The sequence below is a fragment of the Channa argus genome, chromosome 3 (assembly GCF_033026475.1).
Source record: "Channa argus isolate prfri chromosome 3, Channa argus male v1.0, whole genome shotgun sequence".
In the NCBI taxonomy this organism is placed as follows: domain Eukaryota; kingdom Metazoa; phylum Chordata; class Actinopteri; order Anabantiformes; family Channidae; genus Channa; species Channa argus.
Window position 1 is genome coordinate 22320551 of NC_090199.1, and position 22679 is coordinate 22343229.

Genomic DNA, 22679 nt, shown 5'->3' on the forward strand with positions numbered 1-22679 from the left:
AAATTGCTGCCTTCTGAAAAAACAAACAAACAACCAGTTTCCTTCCTCACTCAGCAGGATACACACTTCAAAACTATGTCTGAATGGAGCACAAGCACGTGAAGACATCTGTGCTGGGTGGTAGTTGATTGTTACACTACAAGTTAACACATGATTTTCTTTAATTGCTGATTATTTAATGGGCAAGAATACATTTATGGTAGTATCATGCTGAATGTCAGACTTAACTGAATGCTTGACGTAGTTTTAGAGTGTGTTTTGATATTTTTAAGACCAATTTTAGTCTTTTAAATGCTTTATATGTGTATGAGGTACCATTTTACCACACAGCAGCTGGAGCAGTTCTTCATATCAAAGTGTAAGCAGAAAGACAAACTTGTTTATACAGTAGATTAAGTGACTAAATCATATATCATATAATCATATTGTTCACAGGCCTTTGCCCACCTTAGCAATGAACATGAGGATGAAGTGAAAATGCCTCTGAACTGAACTACCTGAACTAAAGTTAGAAGAAGAAAGAAAAGGCTCATGGGCAAACAGACGAAAAGTCAACTTGGCGCTTACTCTATACTTTACAGTGGGTCTGACAAATCCTGAGCATATCTTTGTGTCAACACATGCCACAGTCATGATTTAAAGCCTTCCAATGACCTTATCGTCATCACATCGTCATTTTTGCTTATCGAGCACAATCAACCGTGTATATCTCGAAACTTGTTTCTGTTGTCTCTGGAGTCTCAATGTGAGCCTCTGCAGCTGACTGGTCTGTCCAGCTGGGTAATATGTCTATATTACTTGTAGATATTCTATCAACGACAGACGCATCAGAGGCAGCGTGGTCGTATGACGACACAGCATCAAGGGAACAAAATGTATGAGTGAACAGACCGAAGGGGCGTGGCAGGTATACGCTCTCTGCGCCCGGCGAGGAGCATCAGCCAACTGTAATAACGATTGGCCCGCAGGAGTGAGAAGAGCGGGGCAGACGGGGGTGGGGGGACTTTAAATAAAATCTCATTTCGTCCGGAACTCCGGAGCATCTGAACCAAGGGGCAACAGGTCGACAGTGCACTGATGACAATGACGGAACGGCAGGTTTTTAAATGACGTTGTTATTGGAGAAAGAGCTGACAGGTTAGGGACTGAAATGATGAGGGAGCTGTACGTGCATTTAGGGTAAAGCCTTTAACCTCAGGGCACCATGGAGAAGTTTAACTTGTGTTCAATCAGCACACTTTGCACGAGCCGCCGTTTCCACGAGGTCCCCGTGCGCTTTCAAAGAACTTCTCTCCTCTCTCTCGGCTCTTAGGATATGCGTTGTTTGTTTGTTTGTTTGTTTGTTTGTTTTATTATTTGAGCCCTTCGCACGCTAAGTTTGCAGAAATAGTTAAAAGATGCAGAGCCGCGGTGTGGCGAGACGCTCGGCCAGTGTGACCGTGTTGCGCTCTTGTTTGCTTCTGCTCTTCGTCCACTTGAGCTCATCGGTGGAGGCCAGAAGAGTGCGCGGCGGTCGGGCGCAAAGTCGGCGAGCGCAGCAGCAGCACCAGCACCAGCAGCAACAACGGGCTCCGGCGTTCACGGAGAGGGCGGAGGGAGCAGAGAGCTTCCCGTTAGACTTTACGGCCGTGGAGGGCAACATGGACAACTTCATGGTGCAGATAAAGAACTTGGCACAGTCGCTGTACCCGTGTTCTGCACAGAAACTGGACAATGACATGACATTACACTTTCTGAAGAACGTGTCCGTGACTTGCAATGACGGGTCACCTGGCGGGTAAGTGAGGCTGAGGCTGCGCTGCTTCATGTGTTTGTTAGTAAGTTTGATTCCCGTGACGTGATGTGACCACAAAGGATAAAAAGAACAAGATGAGAGGGTGCGCGCTGCATCTGATGCAAGAGCATGTGCGCTACCGGCAGAGGTGTTCATTGCTTCATTTATGGACTTATTTATAAAATGTTCTCTATATTTATTGTATAAAACTACCCTCGTTAAGAAAGATTACAAATAAATATAATTTGTTTCATAACACGTGTGCGTTTGTCTACTCACGTTTATCTCATTTCTGACTTACAAGCAGATGTTTAAATCAGACTGTGGGTTTTGTGACAGAATAATCGTTGAAAGAATGTTTTGTCATTAGTAGGAGACGACACTGACATGCTTCAATAACTGTGCATCTGTCTGTGTTCAAGAACCAACTTTTAGTAAAGGTTGCAAACAACAAGTGTTATGTTACTGCCTGAATAAGAATAAAGAAGGGACCTTAAAATGAAGTCAGTTGCACTATTTTCACATCCTCGGCACTTGAGCGGTGTGTTTGTTTGCATCTGTACCTGCTTGACGCAGACACGCAGTCACAGTGCTTTGTGTTCTCGTGCAGATACTACATCAAGGAGTCTAAAGGCAGCAAGAGGTGGCTGCTGTTCCTGGAAGGTGAGAGCTGCGAAATTAACCGGATGTTGATTTTTCCAAAGCTTTGTGTAACCTGTTAAAAAGCGTGTGTGTGTGTGTGTGTGTGTGTGTGTGTTAAGGTGGATGGTACTGTTTCAACAGGCAGACCTGTGACAGCAGGTATGAGACAATGCGGGAACTGATGAGCTCCACCAAGTGGCCACAAACCAGAAGAGGTAACAGACACATAATTTCTAACTGGGTGCTACACACAACCCATGCGCTTTAGATCTTGTGCACAATATTTACATCCACAAAGGTGTCACACAGTTAAAGTCTCTACATAGTGCTACAGAGCCTTAGCCTCCTTCCGAAGGAAAAAAAACTCGCACAGAATAAATGGGAGCTGTTTGTGTTTCCTCTTTAGCGGAGGTTGCATTCATCTTTAAGGGCCTGCCTCTGGTTCTTTTCCTGCTCCCATCAGGGGAACCTTTGTTTATGACTCTCTCTCCTTCCAACAGATCTGTAGACTTTACACTGTTGGCCAGTGCAGCGGCTGCAGAGCTCAGCAGTGCCTGTGTGTAATCGCTGACCAAAGCAGGGAAAGTTAATGACTTATTTACTGTAGGGAAAACACACACACACACACACACACACACACACACACACACACACACACACACACACACACACACACACACACACAACCTCACACCTCTACAGTAAACACACACTTCGACACAGATCAAAACAGGCCACTTCACATACAGGCTTGTAATTTAACAGGTTTTCCTAAGCATTTGAGCCTCTATTATCCTATATGGAGGACATTTGAACTAGAACGTCCCCCGTTTCACCTATCTTTGCTCTTTTCTCAGGAACAGGAATTCTGTCTCCTCAGCCGGAGGAAAACCCTCACTGGTGGAATGCCAACATGGTGTAAGAACCCTTGGTTGCTGTCTTTATATTTCTTTATAACACATTTTTTGTTTTCATTTTCCCTTTAAGACTCACAGGGATTATATGTATTGAGTAAATGTAAACCTATATCACTGTTTTTATATACTACAGCCTTATTCAGTGTATTTTGAAAGATTTGACACTTTTTCTCCACTACATTTGAGAAAGAAAATATTGCAATATTTACCCTGTAAGGGGTTTCTATGTAACTTGCACTTAACATGTGGAACATAAGATAAGCTTCTTAAATATGATGTAATAGTAGGCAGTTTTAACTGCTCGGGATAAGGAGTAGTGAGGCACTTTGCACATAAATAGTATTTAATGCAGCTTAAATTTAACAATGTCAAAGGGACAACGTCTTCGAATGAGAGTATTAACTTTTGAAAAACTTACCAATAATACTTGCATAATGCATAATACTTAGGTGATCTGTATAATGCAGGACTTTTATTTTTAATGTATTTTCATTGTAGTATTACTGCTTATGCTTTCAACATAAGACCTACACACTTTTAATGAGTATGAGGACTCGCCAGACAGTGACATCCTACAACAGCTTCCTGACAGCAGTGATCTTTGAACAGGAACTCTTTGTGTCTAGTCTGTTGTCAGACTGCCACCTGTCTTATCAGTCATCTCCAGCAATGCCCTGATTTTGTCAGTCTTGCTGTGTTTCTCCTGTAGGTTCATCCCGTACTGCTCCAGTGATGTGTGGAGTGGAGCAACCCCGAAGACAGATCAGAGTATGACACAATACACTTGAGTATGACATGACTATGACACAATCTCACACAGTGAGGCAGACTCACTGTGTGAGATTGTGGCCGTGCTAGTGAATGTGCACAAAGACCAATAGATTTTTATTATACAGTACAGAAAAGTGAGTAGAACATAAAAGAAGATATAGATAATGTATTAAGGAGAGTTGTTTTGCTTAAATTTGGAAGCTGGAGGGTGAAACTTTTTTTTAGCTCATGTATCAAATGATTTCTCAACCATCCTTCATAAACAGAGTCTAAACATAAACTAAACATAAAACTAAACATAAAAACTAATTGTGTATACATTTTGTATTCTTGGTAATGTGGGAAAAATAAGACTAAAGGACAACTTTACAAATTTTCAACTTGCCTCCTCTAGTTCTAGGTAATGAATGGTATAAACCTCTGCCTGTAGTAACATGTCTCTCTGCTTTTATCTGAAAAACCTCCATCAGGTGATAGGTCATGTGGAGGAGCAGGTTAACCAACTGTAAAGCCTCTATAGTATGAGCAAATAAACTAAATAATTTCAACCTAAAAAAACTCCAGATGACATAATTTTAAGGCATTTTTCAGCTAAAAGAACAGTGATTTGACATTATTCCTGGGCTTAAAAAATTCTACAAACCAATATAAATACTTAATTTCAAAATATCCAAACAGAATGTCTAGTGGTCATTTTAAATTATTTACTGCAAATCAAATTTTAATCTGGTTCTAAATTGTTAAATTACTGTTATTCCCCAGGTGATTATGCATTCATGGGCTCTCTGATCATTACGGAGGTGGTGAATGAGCTTCTGACAAAAGGTCTGAACAACGCCAAGGTTCTTCTTCTTGCAGGAAGCAGGTCAGTCCACTACAAACAGTGTGTGTGTGTGTGTTGCCTACAGAATGTGCAGATTTATTTATTTAAAATGTAATTTCCCAACTGCATCCTCTGATTCCACTCCACTCCTGTCACTAGTGCGGGCGGTACGGGCGTCCTACTGAACGTGGACCAAGTTGCAGAGCATCTGGAGTCACAGGGCTACAGAGCAGTGCAGGTCAGGGGTCTGACTGACTCTGGATGGTTCCTGGACAACAAACAATATAAATTCAGTGAATGCCTGGATACCATTAGCTGTGCACCTACTGATGCTATAAAGCGAGGAATCAGGTAGAACAAAGTCAGAGGGAAGGAGAGATGACGGATTAATGGAGGGATGCAGGGGTTAAGGTCATAAGTGGTGCAGATGATGTAAAGTGGTATTACTTTGCTGCCGAGCAGGTACTGGGGTGGATTGGTGCCAGAAAGCTGCAGACAGGCTCACGTTGGAGAGGAATGGAACTGCTTCTTTGGATATAAAGTCTACCCCACATTAAAAAGTGAGTTTCAATACGCCCTGAGCTACTCCACGAGGCCAATCCAGAAAATTAAGGAAGCTGTTGTATAATTTAAAGCCTGACCTGCGAAGTGTACTCTCTCCTGTGCAGGCCCAGTGTTCGTGGTGCAGTGGCTGTTTGACGAGGCCCAGCTGATGGTCGACAACATCCACCTGACAGGACAACCAGTCCATGAGGGCCAGTGGAGGTACATACAGAACCTGGGGCAGGAGCTGAGGAGGACACTTCATAACGTACCGTAAGAATGACAGTCACACATTGTCACACACACACAATCACACATGCATACACTGGCTAAAAAAACTGCTTGGTTGACTCTGTGAATACATGTTTTTAATGGCAGGGCGATGTTTGCTCCTGCCTGTCTTTCTCATGAGCTCATTACTAGAAGGTGAGTACATTTTCTTAACTCTTTAAACTATAAAGCTTGGATTAGTAAGATGCTCTACTTTAAAAGTGTATTTAAACTGCTGTTAACTCAAAATATGTCAGATTAGTATTTTGGAGAACAGGGAGTCTAAATTAGCTTTCAATAACTATCATTTAGCTACTTTATGTGTGCTTTACACATAGTTAAGCATCACTCTTTTTTTATCTTTATTTAAGACTTGGCATTCTTACCCATCTGAAGCTAGACCTAAAAATTGACCATGCTAATGGTTGTAAATTGGCTTGCCACAGATACGGTGATATCTGTATCAGCGCACATGTGAAAAAATGATATAAAACTGTAATGCATAAATGTTAGACTGGATCCCAATTGCTCTTGAATTGGAAATGCTATGGTTCATAGTTGTTTTTTTTATGCCCTGTGCCACAGGAGTGTCACTTTTTTAAAGTGGAAAAGTCCATCAAGCTTATTGACTGGTATCTTCATAAACATGTTTTTCTGTCCTTGCAGTTACTGGATGGACATCCAGGTGAAAGGCATCTCCCTTCCTAGAGCCCTCCATTGCTGGGACCGCAGCCTCCAAAATATCAACAGTAGCCATGGCAACCACAGTCATCAAAAACCTAAAACCGAACCCATGAGGGGTTGCCCTTTGCATTTGATTGACAGCTGCCCATGGCCTCACTGTAACCCCTCCTGCCCGACTATTCGGGACCAGCTGACAGGACAGGAGATGAGTGTGATCCAATTCCTAAAGCACATGGGCTTTGACGTGCAGAAAATAGCTCAGCAGCAGGGGATGGACCCCAGGAAGCTACTAGGCATGCTTAACAACGGGAACTGAGTCACGTTATACTATAATGTTGTGTAGAAGGGGAAAATAAACACAAAACCATCAGAAGAAAAGAAACATTTGATTCTTCTGTTAAGGAAACAAACAGCATTTCAAAAACTAAACTGAACTAAATGAAACCAGAACATTTTGTCTGTTCTGTTCCATCCCCGGTCCCGGCTATGTGTTGAAGTGTCTCTGAGCATGACACTGAACCCCCAACAAGCCCTTTCCCATCCCCAGTTGTGCAGTGCCGGTCCAAGCCCGGTAGAAAGTGGGGAGGGTTGTGTCAGGTAGGGCATCCGGCGTAAAAACTGTGCCAAATCAACATGCGGACAATGATCCGCTGTGGCGACCCCGAACTCGCGGGGGAACAAAAAAAAATACACAATAAATGTGTGCTGTATATTAGACTGTATATGCAGTGCTGTGATGGTGCTTATCTCAATAATTAGTTTAATGGGAAAGCACAGGACTGTAAAGACCTTCTAGTTTTTTCTGCAGTGATCTGTTGCTCTTTTGTCGACTCTTAAAAAAACAGAATACCATCTGTGATGCTGCTGTCTCTACTCGCCACCAAATATGCTGCTTTTTCCGAGTTTGGAATAAAATTATTTAATAGGTAATATTTGCTTATAAAAAGGTACAAACTTTAAGATTAATACCTTGTTCTTCAGGCCACAGTACAGTGCCTGTATATTTATTTTTGTACTGAAAATATATTTTAATATTGTATTCAGTTAAGTTAGTATAGCAATATACATAAATTGTGCTTTTTATTTGCATGTTTGTAAAAAAAAACATTGTAAAAGCAGAAATAATGTACATAGCATTTTTCAGTTTCCTTTTATGTTCTTGTGTTGTAAAAGTGGCCACACTTTACATAATCATTAATAAATACAAATACACAATATGATAAAAATGTAATTTAATTACAAAGTTTGACAAATTGCAGAAAAACATTTCCTCTATGTGACATCCATAGCTTGCAGTTTACCTCCTAAATACACTTTGAGACATATATTTATCCAAAACTTAAAAACACGCAGTCAACATACAAAAGTTTGCACCAGAACTAAAAAATTAAAATCTGTTCACAGTTGGTATAAAAGTGCTTCTGAATGATAACTGAAATCAGCTTGAAGATTTGTTATACTGTGTGTTGCAAACACATACAGTGAAATTGGCTGCACCTAACGTTTAAATTCAGTTATTTCATCTATATACAGTCATGTACAGTATAAAACAGATTTTTTGCATTCTCTCTAAACACTTAAGCCATTAAAATTGTAGCCAAATTTGAAATCCACCAAACAAGAATACATTTTTAGATTTCTACAGACAGACAGTCTTTAGAGTTCCAGTTAAATCTGCTTGAAGAGTTTTCCAGACCTTGAGGAGGCTGGTCTACTGAAGACAGAGAATTTAGGATCTCAACAGCTAGACTCCTACAGAAACAAAACGGAAGTTAGAGGAAGTCACAGTGTCAGGCGATAACTCTAATATGTTTACTCTTGAGTCAATAGTGGGTGGTGTAGTCATACTAGTGTGCATTACATTAAGAGAAGTATGCCATACTATTTAAAATAAACAGGGAGGCATGAATAATAGAATTACAACCTTTCTGAATCTTTCAACTTAAACACTGAGAAAGTGTAACCTTTTAAATTAGAATTCATGGCAGAGCTGCTATATTCTATTAGATTGCATTAGATTGTATGGTCTACCTAATAAAGTGGTCAGTGAGTGTACATGTGAACTTCAGATAAAAACAAGTGTTTTAAAGGCATCACCAAGGCATCTCACTTTTTTTTCCTTATGTGAACAGCAGACAACTATTAAAATCATTAGGAAGTATCCCCTTTTAAGTTGATATAGCAAACTTGGTATCAAACACATTAACACATCCAGCAGTTCCAAAGCAACATTACCAATGGTCATGAGATGACTTCACTCTCTTTTTAGCTCCAGTTAGGTCTCTACAAACCCCTGAAGGAAATATCAGGCTCTGCCACATGCTCCACTGTGTTAACTTGCTGGTCACTAACTTTGTCTGCTGAGCAGTAACCGTAGTATAAAAGTGTTTTTTTGCTGTTCGTGGTGAAAAGAAAAGCTATAGGAGCAACTTTGAAAACTGACCTGTCTTATAAGTCTCCTAGTGGGAGTTCGCTTTCGTTCATGGATAGACTGGAGTCGAGTGATGAGAAACTTTTTATCCTCTCCCTCCTGAGTAGAAAGGTAAAAAAAAATAGTTGCATTATAATTGTCTTTATAATTTGACAGATAGAGAAACAAAGTAGTAAATTCTGAATGTGATATCATACATTTTCTATCTGCTCCTGTAGTAAACTGATGATCTTCCTTTGACCGTCCACCACCTGACTGTGGAAGTAGATGACAATCCTGGGAAGAACAGACATTGTGGTTTAGATCAACACAACCAGTGCTTCACTAAACAAAATCAACCTCAGTAATAATGCAGTTTGATGATTTAGAAAACACACACTGATTCTGCACTGCTGTGCTGTGGCTCCGTTTTTGTGTACTCACAGAAAGATGCCTGCTCCCACAAACAAGAACAGAGGCTTTTCAACTAAATAGGCATGAGCTCTGGCCAGCACAGACAGGTTGGGATTATCTTTTTCTAGTTGTTCCATCAAGCGTTTCCCTGCCTGGAACATTGTTCTGAGCCCGCGAAATGGGCCACATGATGAGGAGGGTGAGATACTGAGGACAGAAGACAAAATACAGTTGAAGCTGTATGTGTGAATCTCACATCCCTGTTGATGTAGATGCACTGCCTTGTCAGGTTACGCTGCCTGCAATGTGGCAAAAGCAGAGCTGGACATTTGCATGTTTGGACAGAGCCCACACTACTAATGTAACAACACAGTGGTGTTACTTAGGTGAATGAGGGGTTTTGAGGGGACAAATTAGACTGGACATGGCTTCACACTTAGATTAAGGACTAAGGTGAAGCATACTTGTTACAGTTAATGCCAGTTTCACACAGTATTAATTCAGGTCAATGCAATGTGCTTCCCAGTGGAAAAAAAGAACAATTGTGTGCATAGATGAGTACCTCCACATGGTGTATGTGACACACACGGAGGCACCTAGGAAGGAAGGAAAGCAGAGCAGAGTAATAAAGATGGTCGTCATCTGACTGACTCTGTATGGCTTCCTGGGAGCTTGACAGTTCATCATTACACTCCTCTGTTGGGAAACAAAAAACACGGCCAAGGTCACAGGTCATCATTTCTGGGAGAGACAGAGTTAACAAATCTAAAGGACCAGTGGTCTTAAGATTTAGTGTCAAGACTAAAATTTCCTCTTAAGACAAAATGTAGCAGATATAGCATCAGATTTAACTAATGTTCAATAAAAATGTATCCTATTATTTACTAAGAATACAAAGTGTGTACAACACAAACAGTTTGGTGACAATTTTGACATATTTACTCAACAAACTGCAAGGATGCAAACACATCCAAAATCAAAAGCCTACACCAAATAAAAGCTGTGTTATAGGCTTTAACTTTCTGAGGATGCAACAACACTGAAAATTATTTCAACCACATCATGAAAGGACATATAGATACAGTGGACTGATAAACCATGTAAATACTAGTTTATTTTGTTGACACTTTTAAGTACATTTAAGTACCATCTTAATGTAGAAGAGTAGCCAGAGTTTGAGTATTTGAACTGCAGGCAGGAGAGGAGTGAAGAGAACACCCATCCTGAAAAACAAAACTAAAGTTATTGCTGAAATCCAGAAACAATGAGACTTCATCTAGTATGACTGTAAAGACATCTTAACAGTAAGGTTTTTTTTACCACGCCAATGTTTGTCCATAGATTAGTTCAAGGACATTCCTGGCAATATCAAACACTGGTTTCCTCCTCCTCTTCAGCACCTTCTGAGAAAACAACCTGCAGAGTAATGGAAAATTGCAATGGTTTTACAGGCTGAAAAAACAAACAAAAAACAAAAATAAATAAAGTGTAACTGACAAATTGTAAGTGCAGGTTTAGCACTCCCACATGTTATTAGTGCAAAATTATTTTAAATCTCTGCTACAAAACAAAACATTTTAATCTGTGAAAGAGAAGAAATTACAGACAGCTTATTAATAAATGACCCACCTCCAAAGAAACTCTCCAAACAAGGTGTCCAGTAGAGTGAAGATAAAATCCATTATTAGGAAGCGATAAAGCTCCTGGCCAACAAAACTCTCCCAGCACTGAAAGTAATTATATGATGAGTTAAAATATTAAAAATAATACGTAGAGACTGACAAAAACTCAAACAAGATTAGAAAATAATCTTCAAAAAAGATGCAAGTGAAAACAATAATGAAAGTAAAACTTATGTCTCGCCATTAATATTACCATCAGGTCGATACTTTTAGGATCCGCTGCCACTTGACCCAGCCAGTGGTAACAGAGGACACCAAGCACGCTTACTTTCAACATCAAGTTCCTATAAAATGGAGATCACAAACAACATGTTAAAACAAAAGCAGTTCTGCACCTTACAGGCACTCACCAAAGATAGTAGCCACTCAGCATTTTCACTAGCCATAATTTTCTTGGGAAATTGTTAATTATACGTTTTTAAACATTTTTAATGTTTTAATACCCTTATTAGCATAGGAATGGAAGCGTAGTACTGATCTTGTGTATAATATACTGAGAAATGAGTGAAAATGTACTAATTAATTTCTACACCAGTAAGGTCATATAAGCCCTTGTCAATCATGTAAAGGAACTGTGACATTTTTCTGACTTCTTCTGGAGGGGGTATATGTATGACCGGAAATGTTTGAGTCAGACGCACCTGACATTATCAATAATTTATCCTTTAAGCCCCCTATTACAATGTCTGTATAATGTGCGTGAGCTTGTATGTGCAGCAAACTGCTTCAAGGGTTAAAATTGAGTGAGTGAACGGGTTTATTGATGATGGTTGCAGTCAAGTGACAGAAGCTTTTTTTTTTTTTAGATGCATTGCTCCAATGTGCTGTGAACAAAACACTATATCCGATGTTGGATTTTCTCCTGTGAGGATCCATCTCGCTCGTACAATCTCCAGCTGTGTGTTACATGTGTGAAAGGCAACTCGGACAATGTCCACGGCTGATTTCTCCTGATACTGTCCAGAGTTCAAATGTGGAACAGGCTATAGACAAAAAACAGTGGGTGAGGTGTAATTAAAATAAAGAATATAGTGTGTGTTTGTGTGTGGAGGAGCTGCCCCACCCTTACTCAGTGACAGTGTGTAGGCAGTGGAGAACTGTAGTATTAACACCACAACTATAACTTCCGTGCACTTTTTAAGTGCAAATAAAATTCCTAGGATTGATTGGTATTACTAACCTGAGTCACTCACACTATTGAGCCCTGCATTGGTGAGCAAATAATCACTATTGATAGAGACATTTAAAGAAATTGGAGACAGCCCTTAAAGAAATATCCACCACAGTGGAAAGGGAAAGTGAATGTGTTACCTACCACTGGTAAAATCTATTCACACTGGCCAGGTGTTAATGTCAATCCCTACGTACAAACATTAACTCTTTGCTTGCAACATGCGGTTCCTCTGCTCATACCTGCCAATGGCAACATATGTGCATACAGATGGTGACTCATATTCCTCCATCCAGGCTGCAAGGTTAAACAGGCCAGGCAGCAGTAGGTTGATGAGTGACACAACCAAAGGCAGAGCCAGCAGCTTGGCCTCATTCAACAAGGGGTTCTTGGTGGTGGAATCATTACCAAAGCTTTGCTGGAGGTTCTGTGGAGAGATACCAAAGTAGTAGAAAAGACAGTCTGCACCTGGATGGTATGCTCTGCACTATTACTGCAAGCTGTTTTGTAAACTTCCAGCTGTCACAAGCACGTCTTATACTGCATTTAATTTTCAAAAGTTTATTACTCTCCTACAAGATCGCATTACCAAGAAAAACATTATTTGAGCCAGAATGTGTAGCTTTTGATACAACCACTAGCAATAGACCACTGTGTGTGTAATTGCCAGCCACTAGTGGAACGTAGGTGAAATCAAGACCTAAAATCAAGACCTAAAAAGCAGCAAGAGATGTTTAAATACCATTGGACCGTTTAATGTGCTGCAACCATGAGGTGATTTGTTTGATACAGCAAAAACTCTTTCTATCCACTAATAATTAATGTTTGACCCTTAAAACATTTGGACTGAAACCACCCCCCTCACCTTGTCCATGTGTTCAGAGAAGTAGTAAATGCCAAGCACACAGCCAGTGGTGCTTGCTATACAAATAGTCCATGCTAAACCATTGGCCATCACTCTTCCCAGCTTCTGACACCCATTGTTGTTGACATCTCTCTGTTTCACTTCTGCCAACAGCTCCTGTTGGCACAAGGAGGAAGGGGAGAGAAGTGTGATGGCATGAGGGAAACAAGACATGAGAAATGTGGAGAGAAGAAAGATATTGTGAGTGAGGGACAGTGTGAATTATTTGACAGAAAAAATTAGAGGGAAGATTTATTTTTTAAATGTGTGCTTGTTTACATGTACCTGAACCTGCGTGCAGATGTTTTCAGACATGAGTTTGACAGACGTTTCCTTGATAACTTTGAAGTCCCAGGAGCAGAACACCTTCATAGCCAGGATACTTTGAGATTTGTCAATTCGGAAGCTTTGACCAAACGACTTTGACATGCTTTTGACATGAGATCACACACAAAAATACATAAAAATTTATAACACATTTAGGCATGTAGCAAATACATTCATTTTAAAACGTACAGTAGAACACTATACCTGTACACAAGGATGATACATGTGATAAATAAAGCCATTCCTATGGTGAAGAAGTAGGCAAGTGGCAGGTTGTAAGAAAGGTGCTTCAACAAACAGTCAGGACTTGTTACAGTTGAGATATTCTGCCCTCCACCATCATCCCTGCAGGTCCATTGGAGTGTGTAATTACAGTAGTATCCGTAGTACATCACAGTATCTGAGAAATAGCCCTGAGATAAAAGGAGATGGAGAGGCAGTTGTCTACTTTGCCGTTTTACCTTTCTACAATACAATATTGACACAGTATTAACACCAAATAAAGGTAATAAAAAAATATATAATTTTGACATTTTCTTTAGCAAAGAAAATAATCTATTAATGCAAATACTTTAAAGTTGGTCAACACACAATGTACAGCAATGCAAGCTGCATTTTGACTGTTTCCAAATTAGTTGTGGTGTCACAAAAGCATGTTTGTGTATATATATATATATATATATATATGTCTTAAAGAATAACTTTTCTAAATTATTTTCATTTTCTAAATTAACCTTTTTATAACAACCCTATACAGAGAGGAAAACCAACAATGTACTGCCTCTACTCAAATTTAGTTTCCCATTTCTTGTCACAGTGATCTTTTTGAAGCAGGTGACTTATGACCGCTCTAAAAACTTATGGCAAATTATTATTTTTTAATTAATGATCTTTTGACCAAGCTGTTAAAATCAAGACACATGTTTTCCAGTGGACCAGTGTTCCTGGTTGATTTATTAAACAGCTCTGGATAGTAATGGAGGTCTACAGTACAAACAATTAAGCTAATCCACACTGAAGAATGAAAGACACTTACTATGAGTAGAGGCAATATATTGTTGGTTTTAGCATCTGAACTGGTACTGCTGAATATAAGGTTAATTTAAAAAATAACTAAAATCATCCTTTTAAAGATGTTCTAGTGTCTTCTCATCATATGGGTCTTCTTGTCCCAAACCAATTATGTGCCCAGTGTTTCCTAAAAACTCAGAGTGTGTGAGAGTTGTTTGAATAAAATGTCAACAAAGCACACAGCTTACTGCTCCGGTGAGAAGTTCCAGTCCAGAGAAAGAGCGGCTCGCATTGAGCAACACTGGGAGATGCACTGCTTGAGGCAGTACCAAGAATGCACCAGTCACCAGGAACAGAAAGAGGTTGAAGAAGAGTAGGGTCTTAAGGAAGAGGAAGTATGAGAGTACTCCAGTGCCAAAACGCCCGCTCACTCTCTTTAGTGCCACTTGCCACAGCTGGAGGGAATGCAGGAAGGAAAGCCAGCTGTACCAACCCCGTCTCACTGCCTAAGAAGAAAAGAAAAATATGAATACAGTATATTTATTATTTATAGTAACAAATAAATCCACATTAAAATGGGGAGACTTCAACTTTATAATGTTTCAACTCCAAAAATTCCAGACAAAAGGGACACGTGTTTATAATTTCCTATTTAAGTCTGACATCGATGACTCACAATCTCAGAGCTATAAATGCTTAGGCAACAATGTGATTATACAGCCTAACACATAAAGGAAATACCACGTGCACTCCTTTAGAGCTCCTACAGAAGCAATTTAAACTTAGTACAATGACCACATGAATTAAGACTCACGCAATAGTCTGTCACTGCGTTTCAATACTATATCTTTAAAAGCAACAATCCGTGTGGTGTAAAACAGAAGATACCAAGGTGAAGAGTGTTTTTTAACATTTAAGTTGCGCACAAGAAATTCAAAATGGTATATTGTTTAAGATAACCCGTCAGGGGTGACAACAGTGTCTTGGTGAGGTAAAAATACAGGAAGCAAAACACAGTAAGCAGTAAGTGACTCACACATATCATGTAATATTTGAATCGACTGCAACAGGGTATCTGACTGCTGGAAGATGGCTGACTCTCGTTACCTAATGCTAAACTCCTGTAAGAAGAATAACAACAAGGGAAATTCAGATAGATACATAAAACTACACAATCAACTTAAATCTCAGCAATTTGAAGAATGAAGACCACATGTACCTCAATTCACTTTTCTCTGTCAAACTTAGAGGCATCGCTCTGAGCATCTGGACTCTGTCACTCAATGACATGTTCCGCAGGTTGTTCACTAAACGGTCCTTTTTATTCACTGTACCACACAGAAGCACAAACAAAGTTAATTTAGTTACATTTTAAGCTTTTAAAACACAGATTAATTTATATTTTACTGTTTCCTCACTCTCTCCATCTGTACTATCTGTCTCCATGCCGTAGCCTCGTATGCTTGGTCGGGCTGAGCGGGAAACGTCTCGAATGGAGGGTCTGCTCTGTTTGCGTCTCCGCAGCTGCATGGTTCTGTTGTAGTACTGAGAGATAATAGCTCCTCTGCTGCGACCTGACAGAGGAAGAGGATCAGACTGTTCAAAGATGAGATTAATTTACTCTATAGCCTCAGAAGCACTACAACAGAGCTAAACATCTTGTTGGCTACATGATTTATAATTTCTATGGTTTTCATGGGTTTGAATAAAATAATTGTGCCAGATCTACCTGAACAGTAAAATCGGAAAAGGGAGAGTTACTTAGCCAGAATAAACCCTGGTGTTGCCTTTCATGGTTAATATCTAAAATCCTTAAGGAAAAGGAGTTTCCCAAATCTAATCTAACAGTTTTTGTTTTTTTAAATTCATCCACAAAATGTTTGTAACACCTGCTAAATGAAGAAAACATCAACACTTTAATCTACTGTAGCATAAAAATTAAAATAGAGGATGCAGTAATGTGATTGTGCAGAAATTCTGCAACCATTTAAGAAGAGATCACAGTGTAACATGTAGATTTTAGGCAGCTGTCAACAAAAGGGAAGTACAGCAAATATATCACATGGCACAGCTAAAGGAATCTGACAACATATATCAAAGCATCTTCACAAACATGGTGAAGCAATCACCTGACTTGTCACGGAGAGAGACAGGAAGATGACAGAAAAACTCCTTCCTCTTGAAACTCTGCTCAGCTAAAACAGTCTGTTTTTATAACTAAACGTGTGCAGCATGGCACAAGCGGGTTAAGGTTTCTATTGATAACTCAGTATCTTACTACTCTATGACGATATTTGTCGCTTGTTTTCAAATGAGTTTTCAAGGCCACTAAAGGTTTTTATCAACCTGCAAAAAAATTTGAGCTCTTTAGATGATGTTAAAATAAAAAAATATATATATTGGCACTGCTGTAGTGTTAAATGGTTAGCTGAATTGACTTTTTAGTTTTGTCTTATCCAGTTTCTTTGGGACTAAATGTAATTTTTTTTGTTTTATAAAAACCCTTCAAATAAACACTAATACTGTATATTTATCTACTCATATGCATCGCCCTCTAAGCATCAGTGTTTTAACTAGACTTCTGCAGGACCCACCAATGGTGCGACTGGGCATGGAGGAAAGGATCTTTAAGGTGGCTGAGGACCAGCGTTCATCTATAAGGGGGTTGGTCTCTCTTTCATCACCTTCCCACTCCACATCTCTTTCCCCCTGAGTCTGCTCCTCAAAGTCATCTCTAGTGTTGGACAGATAGGCTTCATTGTCTGGGGAAAAAACAACAAAAATACTGAAACTGTTAAAAAAAAACGAGCAATATTACATTTAACAGGGTTTGATGACTGATAGTCGTAATTTGGAAAAAAATTAACAAAAAGGGGAGAGGGGAGAGAGAGAGAGAGACAGATTACACTGTCTTTCCCAAAGAATTTTAAGTCTTATAATATCAATATAATAGACAGATAATGCCTAGCTTCTGTACAAACTCAGTTCCACATATGCAGCTTTTGTACATCTTTTCAAAGAAGAGATTACAGGTTACCTCGACCCACGTCGTCCAGTTCTTTCTGGAGCTGCTGCAGCTCAAATGCGTCAGACAATCCTTCATCCTTACTTTGCTCTGCTATCAGCTGGTTAAATGAGTCATGAACACCATACTCATCAGCTGGGCTCCTGAAACAGGAACACAAAGACATAAGTACAGATACAAAGACAACAAGAAGGCAATATAACGTAAAATATTATGTATTTTACATTATATTAAGATGTCAATAAGATTAAAAAACACATAAAGTAAGTTTAGCTCCCTTTGACTTAGTAGTACTTTTACAAAGATAACAAAGGAAGTGTACCACATAGAGAGGATAGTCAGGCCTGTACTGTTTTTTAAAAAGGAAACAAACTGTGTGCAAGCACACACATCCTTATCTTTCTATAGCTGTGAGGACCTTCATTCACACGTACTCCTTAACCCAAAACAAGTAACTTTAGTCATCACAAATCAATGCAGAATCCCTAACCTCCACTAAACCTTATTCTAACCTAAATGAGCCAGGTCATAAATCTCAAACAGCTTTTTGAAAATATGTGGGAAAGTGAGGACATGGCTACATTAAGTGGCAAACTATACATCAAACAGCAAAGCTAATCCTCTCATCTGTGTTCCTCATTCTCTTCTCACTCTTATGGCTGTGTTAAACAAAGCTGACAGCTGGAAACAAAAAAATGAAAGAAAGCAGGAAGAAGGTAAAGAAATAAAGAGGACAACATTGGAACTTACTCTAGTCCAGCTTCCATGAGGAGGAGGTTCAGGCCAGAATGATCACTTTGAGCCATTCTCCTTCTTGCCTGAGAGAGGGATTACACCCCCACCTGTTTAGACCTGCACACAAATCCCATCACGATGTTTGTTCCTCTATGTAAGAGGGGAGGGAAAAAGGGAGAGGCGGAACAATGAGTGGGTTGAAGCTAAATGGAAAATGCCAAAAGACTTTCTTGGAATCTGAATGCTCTAGTCAAGTTATTGCTTGTCCTGTGAAACTTTAGAATTTAAGAAAACACACCTCTGTATACATGACAACTTATGGTTATTCCAGCCTGAGATCTATTTAGATATTTTCATTAATACGGGACCGTGTCTGGATAAGACAAATGTATAATCATTTAAAGGCATATTAGATATACAACTTCCAATACTACTCTGTATCCTTTTTTTGCATGCTGTTAACATTTAGTGCCATTTATGGCTCAACAGAAGATACCTCTCATGAAGCTCACTTGTCATGAGGGATAACGTCATTTCATCCAGACTCATGAGAGCTCTATTGTGGCACCGCTTGTAATGAGAGTCAGATGGTGCAATGTCACCAGCGAAATGTATATTCATGGATGGAGACAGAATTGTGCATTGTTAGAATTCACAAAGTGTGTCATATGGGCCACTCAGAGTGAGAATGTTGGTTACTGTGCACCCTAATTCTGTGCAACAGCTGCATATTAAACTTTACCAGAGAGCCAGGAAGCACATTTTAAAACCTACCCACAGAAGTCATTAAACACAGCATTGATTAGTGATTATTAAAACTCTTTACCTGATATATCCCACCCTGCCATGATGGAGCAGTGACTGTGGATAAATAAAACAGAATCATCAACTGTAAATTCAACCACAACTACAAATTCTGCTCCTTAAAAGTTGAACAAATCAGCTGATCACAAAATAACAGCAAACATTTAAAAATTACCACAGGTGGACTTCAGCTACATTAAATGATCTGAAATTGACTCTTGTAATGAAAGATTTCAGATTTCCAACATTCAAATTATTTTTTTTTCTTTGTCATGATGGATGTGTGCATTGATGCACAATAGATGCATTTTTTTGATAGGCAAAAGATGCTAAATTAATTTGCAATTGATTATGTGCAAAACATAAAGCGGTATGAATTCTTTCCAAAGTAACAGTACTGTACAGACACACTCACTGGTCACTTTATTAGGTACACCTGTTCAACTGCTTGTTAAGCAAATATCTAATCAGCCAATCACATGGCAGCAAGTCATGTTCATTTAGACATTTAGACATGGTAAAGGGGATTATCAAAGTTCGAACTGAGCATCAGAATGGCGAAAAAAGATTTGAGTGAAGGGATTTAAGTGACTTTGAACATTGCATGGTTGTTGAAGCCAGACAGGCTGCTGTTATTATTTCAGAAACAGCTAATCTTCAGTATTTTTCAAGTACAACTATCTCTAGCATTTACAGAGAAAATATTTAGTGAACAGCAGTTCTCTGGGCAAACATGCCTTGGTCAGTGGAGAAGCGCCAGACTGGTTTAAGCTGATAAAAAGGCAAAATTAACTTAAATAACCAGTCTTTACAAATTAGGTAGACAGAAGAGCATCTCTGAATGCACAACATGTTGAACCTTGAAGCAGATTCACCACAGTAACAAAATACCACACTGGGTGCGGCACCTGTCAACACAGAACAGAAAACTGAGGCAACAATTTTGAGGCTCAAAAGATTAGGAAAACATGGCCTGGTCTGATGAATATTGATTTGCTGCTGCTACAGAAATAGTATAGCAATATAGTATTATCTTAATATCCCTTAATATAGCCAAAAAACTACTCTAAATTACACTCAACTGTGGCTTAATTACTAAATAACAAATGTTTTAACATGGTATAATTACAATTTGTCATTTAGTACAAACTTCTATCCAACGTGCCTTACAAGTAAGGAGAAATCGGGAAGGGTGTGTTTGAGGGCCCTGTAGAATGTGTACTGGCTGGATAACACCACGCAAAGAGTGCATGACATAGTCATTACACGTGTCAATGTATGTACTCTAGTTGCAGAACGGATGTCCGTCTGCTTTTGGAAGCATGTTAAGACAATCTACCACAAACATCTGCTCTTTATCCTTCTTTCTCAAACATACTTTTTCATTACCTGAGGTTTCCAGGGTCATATTACAATTCCTTAAAGTGAAAGTTTCCAGTTTCATATGTTCTCTTTGGCCTATCTCTTTTTATGCAGCTTTATGTCACTGTATCACCACTACAGACAATAAAATGTTTATACTACAATACTAGGTGGAGTCTTTAATCATTCTTTACTGCTGACACATTTTTATTTTCTTTTTCTTACTTTTTTTTTTTTACTTGTATGTGATTTGTAATTTTGAAGTTGTCCACTGAGATTGTACAGGCAGGCTGTTGGGGTAGGACAAGCACTCAATATGGCCTTCACAGGGGGTTAGCACTGTATGAATAAAGTTGTATGAATACCAAATAAAACATTCTGGAATAACAAAGCAGGGGATAGGGGATTAAAATGAGTACAAGTTCATTAAAGAGCAGCGTTTATACAAAAATCGAAATAAGTCCTACCAAACGAAACACATACATCACACACAAAAATCACACCACAGAGCTTCAAGATATAAAGAAAAGCAGTATAATATAGTAGTAACAATGAAGGCTCTTTAGTCCACTAATATAAAACAGTATAATCTCATCTATGTGCACAGACTCTCCAGAGAATGAAATCAAAAACAGATGATGTTTTTTAGCAGTTGTGGGGGAAAAGTATTAAAAGGAAGGGAGGATCAAACAACCTGTTCAAACAGCTTTCAACAACCACAAGGCAATCAGTTCCCAGTGTGCTGAGAAAAGCCAACAGAGGGAGGAAGGAGGCACAAAGCTACATTAATATGGTGGCCATGAGTGATTCGATATCCCTTTAGGCATTACAGCTTGCCCTGGATGGGGTGGGTGAAAGGATGGAGGGAGATACATGACACCTTCAATTTTGTATTTTAACACATCACAGGACGAAATCAGGGTATTAGAAACTAGGCTAAATTAAAAAAATACAAGGCAAAGGAAAGGAGAGGGCCAGTAGGGGAGATCAGGGCTGACAAAAAAAGAAAGCTATCAAAACAACTCTGTTGTCTCTAACACAGCCAGGCACACTAAGAACTGCCCGGTTATTGCACTCCACAGCTCAAAATAACGTGACTGCAGTTTTCTTCGCCTTCAGTCCGAACAGCGAACATATAATTATAGGTCTGTCCATTGGCTACACCAGAGAAACTGGAAACTCCTGCGCTAACATACATAGGTTAAAAACACGAAGAAATAATAATAGCTAACGTTACCTCACAACAAACCACACTGTCATTAAGCAATGCACGAAAGCTCAATTCACCCGAGATTGTAAGTCTGTTCCCTGAGTTTTTTCACTTTTTCACCGAACAAGCGCACACACCTCAGAGCGACACAGGATAAAGTGATACCGTGTGTTAATTGCAAAATCACGGCATTGTTCCGTGTTGTTATCAAGAACTAGTTAGCCAACCATACAAGTCTGCTAACGTTTACTAGTTAGTTAACTACTGACGGACACCGGCGGGCTACGGGCTTGTTGAGTTCAATTGAGTTGACAAAAAGTTTATGAAAATAAATACTTTTTTTCCATAAACCATGTGGAAAAGTGGGAACAGCGGTTTAACAAATCTTTATAGCGTTTTAATGCAGTAAAAGTTTTTCCACTCACCCTCTGGGTGACTTCGCGAACAGATGAACCCGTGAGAACGTCAGTCAAACTTGTCCACACGAGTAATTTTAGAGGGAGGGTAGAAACCATTGGTTCAGAGGGTTTCGAAGTTGCTTCTCTGTCAAGACGAGACAGTTAAATGACATGAATACATGAGTACACACGAATTACATAGTTAGGGCGTGAAAAAAAAACATGTTTTACCTTCCCAACCACTAAACATACTCACCAGCATGATACTCCACGGATGAAAAGGTAAGTATATCAAACCCCCAGCAGAGTTGGCACATATGGTTCAGTCCTATTCGTCGTTGTTTGTCTGCTTAAACAATGTACACAGCTACCGTCTGGAAAAAGCTTCTCGCGACCAAACTGTGTGTTAGTTAAGTGACAAAGGAGTTATCTATAAATTGTGAGCCCACACTAAAAGCAAATAAAAAAAAACTTAGCTACCAATGAAGTGAGATAAGATACACTCCATGTCGTATTTCAAAACTTATCTGCTGTATGGATACAAAGTGCTCAGGCCCTTCCCCTGCTCACCTGCACGTCCCAGATCAAACCCTCTTCCAGGTTCATAACTGTTAAATAATATTTGCAGTGTGTTTTCCACACATAAACGATTTTGGTGCATGACTATTGAGGTTCCCACCAGCAGACTTGCAAGATTTTCTAAATGATTATATGTATTGTATATATATTGTACCTCGATACAAATGACATCTTTTCATTTAGCATTAAATGCTGTATGTTCTGGCCAATAGTCAAGAGTTTT

At 39.2% G+C, this 22679-nt stretch overlaps 2 protein-coding genes across 4 annotated transcripts; one reads left to right on the plus strand and one right to left on the minus strand.

The window, feature by feature from the left end:
- The first annotated feature begins 960 nt into the window (after positions 1–960).
- notum1b (notum, palmitoleoyl-protein carboxylesterase b) lies at positions 961–7650 on the plus strand. Its single transcript, XM_067497999.1, has 11 exons — positions 961–1777; positions 2385–2437; positions 2536–2631; positions 3274–3334; positions 4043–4101; positions 4867–4969; positions 5087–5278; positions 5390–5487; positions 5596–5743; positions 5849–5896; positions 6407–7650. The coding sequence occupies exons 1-11, from the start codon at positions 1398–1400 to the stop codon at positions 6738–6740; spliced, it is 1572 nt and encodes a 523-aa protein (XP_067354100.1). The 5' UTR covers positions 961–1397; the 3' UTR covers positions 6741–7650.
- Positions 7642–22289, minus strand: tmc6b (transmembrane channel-like 6b). 3 transcript variants are annotated; one of them, XM_067497997.1, is made up of 24 exons: positions 22134–22289; positions 21905–22022; positions 18930–18964; positions 18600–18673; positions 18119–18253; positions 17381–17511; positions 16938–17105; positions 15762–15917; positions 15563–15671; positions 15380–15464; positions 14592–14849; positions 13537–13745; positions 13291–13435; positions 12967–13122; positions 12344–12528; positions 11124–11214; positions 10878–10975; positions 10569–10664; positions 10396–10471; positions 9811–9944; positions 9279–9455; positions 9053–9131; positions 8868–8954; positions 7642–8176 (listed from the first exon to the last, which is right to left on the minus strand). In XM_067497997.1, the coding sequence occupies exons 5-24, from the start codon at positions 18172–18174 to the stop codon at positions 8162–8164; spliced, it is 2511 nt and encodes an 836-aa protein (XP_067354098.1). In that variant the 5' UTR covers positions 18175–18253; positions 18600–18673; positions 18930–18964; positions 21905–22022; positions 22134–22289; the 3' UTR covers positions 7642–8161. The 3 variants fall into 3 exon arrangements, with proteins under 3 accessions (XP_067354098.1, XP_067354096.1, XP_067354099.1); XM_067497995.1 differs by lacking the exon at positions 18600–18673 and having other exon boundaries at positions 22134–22288; XM_067497998.1 differs by lacking the exons at positions 18600–18673; positions 18930–18964; positions 21905–22022; positions 22134–22289 and adding an exon at positions 18402–18458.
- Between the last annotated feature and the right edge of the window lie 390 nt (positions 22290–22679).

Excerpts from the sequence above, each read along its gene's own strand:
- notum1b (XM_067497999.1), top strand. The coding sequence starts at position 1,398 with ATGCAGAGCCGCGGTGTGGCGAGACGCTCGGCCAGTGTGACCGTGTTG. Across the intron at positions 2,632-3,273 it reads GTGGCCACAAACCAGAAGAG|GAACAGGAATTCTGTCTCCT; the intron begins GTAACAGACACA and ends CTCTTTTCTCAG. Across the intron at positions 5,897-6,406 it reads CATGAGCTCATTACTAGAAG|TTACTGGATGGACATCCAGG; the intron begins GTGAGTACATTT and ends CTGTCCTTGCAG.
- tmc6b (XM_067497997.1), bottom strand. The coding sequence starts at position 18,174 with ATGGCTCAAAGTGATCATTCTGGCCTGAACCTCCTCCTCATGGAAGCT. Across the intron at positions 12,529-12,966 it reads TCTCTGAACACATGGACAAG|AACCTCCAGCAAAGCTTTGG; the intron begins GTGAGGGGGGTG and ends ATCTCTCCACAG. Across the intron at positions 11,215-12,343 it reads ACATATGTTGCCATTGGCAG|GAACTTGATGTTGAAAGTAA; the intron begins GTATGAGCAGAG and ends TCCATTTTATAG.